The sequence below is a fragment of the Leptonychotes weddellii genome, chromosome 4 (assembly GCF_054177405.1).
Source record: "Leptonychotes weddellii isolate Sample4059 chromosome 4, ASM5417740v2, whole genome shotgun sequence".
Lineage (NCBI taxonomy): Eukaryota > Metazoa > Chordata > Mammalia > Carnivora > Phocidae > Leptonychotes > Leptonychotes weddellii.
The window spans coordinates 34,095,893-34,099,372 of NC_138372.1; the positions used below are offsets into that span (position 1 = coordinate 34,095,893).

Below are 3,480 nucleotides of genomic sequence, written 5' to 3' on the forward strand. Positions count from 1 at the left end.
TCACCTCTTTACAGGCTTTCTCTGACTACCCTCTACAAATCACAACCACCCCTTGTTATTCTTCCGCTTTTTTCCTTCAAAGCCTGTGTCGCTTTCTCCCTTCCTTCTTGACCGCTTCTTATGTTGGCTTGTTCAGCTCGGCTACCGCCCCATTGGAATTTAAACTCCTCGCGAGCAGACAATAGGTTTCCTCTCGCGTGCGTCGCGTTGCAGACGCAGGCACAAGCCCGCCCACAAGGCGCGCGATGAAGGATCTGCGCACTGGACGAACTACCAGCGGAGGGATGAATGAGCCGGCAGAGGGGCGGGGACGAGAACAGGCGCGGGCCCGCACGGGGGGCGCTCAAGCGCAGCCCCTAAGGGGGCAGCGGAAGCCCCGCCCCTTCCGGCCGCGGCGCGGACACCTCGGCGGCCACGGCGGCGGGGCCGCGGCGGGCGCCGACTCGGCCCGCCCTCTTCCCCCCCGCCCCGCCCCGCGCCGCCGCCGGCCGGGCCGCTGTCAGCTCTCCTCAGCGTCGGGCCGAGACGCTGTGTATGCTGAGGCGCTGCGACCGCAGTCTGCTGCACGTCCTGGGCCTTAGCTTCCCGCTGCTGACCCGCCGGCCGCTTTTCCTCTGCCCTCACCGCCTCATGAAACCGCTGGTCGTGTTCGTCCTCGGCGGTCCCGGCGCCGGCAAGGGGACCCAGTGCGCCCGCATCGTCGAGGTGAGGCCCGGGCAGCTGGCGCGCTCCCTGGGCTTGACGGGACGCCGGGTCGGCCTGTCCCGCCGTGCCGGGCGGTCCGCGCCTCCCCCACCCCCCCGGATCCGCGGACTACGAGTCCCGGCGACCATTGCGTCGCCGGCGTGGCGGTGGTCGAGGGTCCTGAGGCGCGCGGCCTCTCGGGACTCGTAGTCCACGTCCGCCCGCCTCGGGGGCGCCCAGAATGGAGGGGGACCTCTTGGGGTCGCTTTGTTCCCGCGCCCCTCTTCCCTTAAAATTTGGGGACCAAGTTCGTCTTGAGAGTGGTCTGGGAGGGGGATTCAGGAGGATCAGCTTCCGGGGACCCCCGGCGCCCGAGGTCAGTGTGTCGCTGGCTGTGAGGTGGTGGGTGAAGGCAGCAGGAGCATGGGTTCAGGTTAGAGGCAGTGCGCGCTTGCAGCTGTCTGGAGGGGAGACTGGTTTATCCACTCCGCCCCTTCCTGCAAGCCCTCTGTAAACACCAACACCTCCGCTAACCTAACCCTGGTCTTAATCCTGGAAAGGAACCCCGGGGGGCAGGGTGTTGCTTAAGGTATTCTGTGATCTGCCCGGAGCACTTTTCTGACCCTGTCAATGGGCAGTACCAGCTCTAAGGCTCAGTCCGGATTCGTGTGGTCGAAAAGCCGAGGAGCAGAGTATGAGTTCAAGCTTCAACCTCTGGTCCCGCTGCCAACTCACGCTTTGTCCATGGCCAAGTCACTTCCTCTCTCCGAGTCTCAGTTGCACTCTAGACCATAAGAGCTCTGCACCGAGATTTAAACTCAGTGTAGAATACCCCCCAGCTCTAAAATTGTGTTACTTTTTTTGTTGTTGCTTCATGACGCGTTAAGGTTACCGGTTCAATTCTGTTAATTTTCGAAAGATAGACATGCAGTGACACTGTGAGGAAAAAGGCTTATTGGAGAATCTGGGGAATGAAGTTGAAAGGAAAACAGGATATCTAGAAACAAGAGGCGACCAGTGGTCCTGTAAAACACCCAAACAATACCTGTAAAACTCGTGGACCACAAAAGTTTTGACCCAGAACTTCTAAAATAATGCCCTCCTCTGTTCCAGGACGTGGCTTATATTAGGGTTGGACTTTCATTCCAATCCTGTGTTTGTACAATCCACTCCTGTCCTATATTTTATTTTTTTAAAAATTTTATTTATTTGTTTGACAGAGAGAGCAAGAGCAGGAACACAAGCAGGGGGAGTGGGAGAGGGAGAAGCAGGCTTCCCGCTGACCAGGGAGCCCGATTCCTGTCCTATATTTTATTCTCTAAAGAGCATCCAAAGAAAGTCAAATGGTAACATCTACTTCACTACTGTTTTACAGCTGTATTGATAATTACTGATCATTTTTAGGAATAAAAGTGGAACTAATTCAACCAAAACCCCCGTAAATATTTTTCTTCTTGTTTTTGTTGACTTTTAACTTTTTAAGACAAGTGGCAATTGAATGATATCGGTGTTTTTTTTTTTTAAATATCTGAGATGACTCTTACACGTATATAGCATAATAGGGGACGGAGAAAAGATTTCAAAGTCAAACACATGTGGGTTCAAACCCTAACTCTGTCGTTTACTGTTTTTCTTTTTTTTAAGATTTTTTTTTTTTTTAGGGGCGCCTGGGTGGCTCAGTCGTTAAGCACCTACCTTCGGCTCAGGTCATGATCCCAGGGTCCTGGGATCGAGCCCTGCATTGGGTTCTCTGCTCAGCGGGAAGCCTGCTTCTCTCTCTCCACTCCCCCTGCTTGTGTTCCCGCTCTTGCTGTGTCTCTCTGTCAAATAAATAAATTTTATTTTTTTAGAATTTTATTTATTTATTTGACAGAGAGCACACAACCAGGCAGAGTAGCAGGTAGGAGGGAGAGGGAGAAACAGGCTCTCCGCTGAGCAAGGAGCCGGATATGGGGCTCAATCCCAGGACCCTGGGACCATGACCTGAACCTAAGGCAGTTGCTTAACCAACTGAGCCACCCAGGCGCCCCAGATTTTTTTTTTTTTTAAGATTTTATTTATTTGAAAGAGAATGAGAGAGAGAGAGAGAGCGAGTACGTGAGAGGGGGGAGGGTCAGAGGGAGAAGTAGACTCCCTGCTGAGCAGGGAGCCTGATGTGGGACTCAATCCTGGGACTCCAGGATCATGACCTGAGCCGAAGGCAGTCGCTTAACCAACTGAGCCACCCAGGCACCCCAGAATTTATTTATTTTTTAAGTAATCTCTACACCCAACCTGGGGCTTGAACTCACAACCCCTTGGTGAAGAGTTGCATGCTCTACTGACTGAGCCAGCCAGGTGCCCCCACTCCCCCCCACCCCCCCCATTTACTGTCTTCAGACCCAGGGAAGTTGTTACTTTTAGCTGGCCTTTCTCTGTGAAAAGAGAGAAATAATACCTATCTAGTATGGTATTTGTGAATATTAAATGAGGTAAAATATCTGGCACACACAGATGCAGATAATTTTTTTCCTCCATTTTAGACTTCCTGTTCTTAATTTATGAAGTTGGTTATTTCTACTTTGAAGTAATATTACTTTAAAAATTGGTTTATGACTGGGGCGCCTGGGTGGCTCAGTTGGTTAAGCGACTGCCTTCGGCTCAGGTCATGATCCTGGAGTCCCGGGATCGAGTCCCGCATCGGGCTTCCTGCTCGGCAGGGAGTCTGCTTCTCCCTCTGACCCTCCTCCCTCTCATGCTCTCTGTCTCTCATTCTCTCTGTCTCAAATAAATAAATAAAATCTTAAAAAAAAAAAA

At 52.6% G+C, this 3,480-nt stretch overlaps 1 protein-coding gene across 2 annotated transcripts in view; it reads left to right on the forward strand.

Moving 5' to 3' along the window:
- The first annotated feature begins 413 nt into the window (after nucleotides 1–413).
- Nucleotides 414–3,480, forward strand: part of CMPK1 (cytidine/uridine monophosphate kinase 1) — a 39,564-nt gene continuing 36,497 nt past the window's right edge. The window contains exon 1 of one of the 2 annotated variants that reach the window (XM_081818401.1): nucleotides 414–705. In XM_081818401.1, coding sequence (XP_081674527.1) covers nucleotides 535–705 — 171 coding nt within the window. In that variant the 5' untranslated portion in view covers nucleotides 414–534. The remainder of the gene's footprint in view (nucleotides 706–3,480) is intronic. The other variant, XM_006737433.3, reaches the window with a different exon arrangement.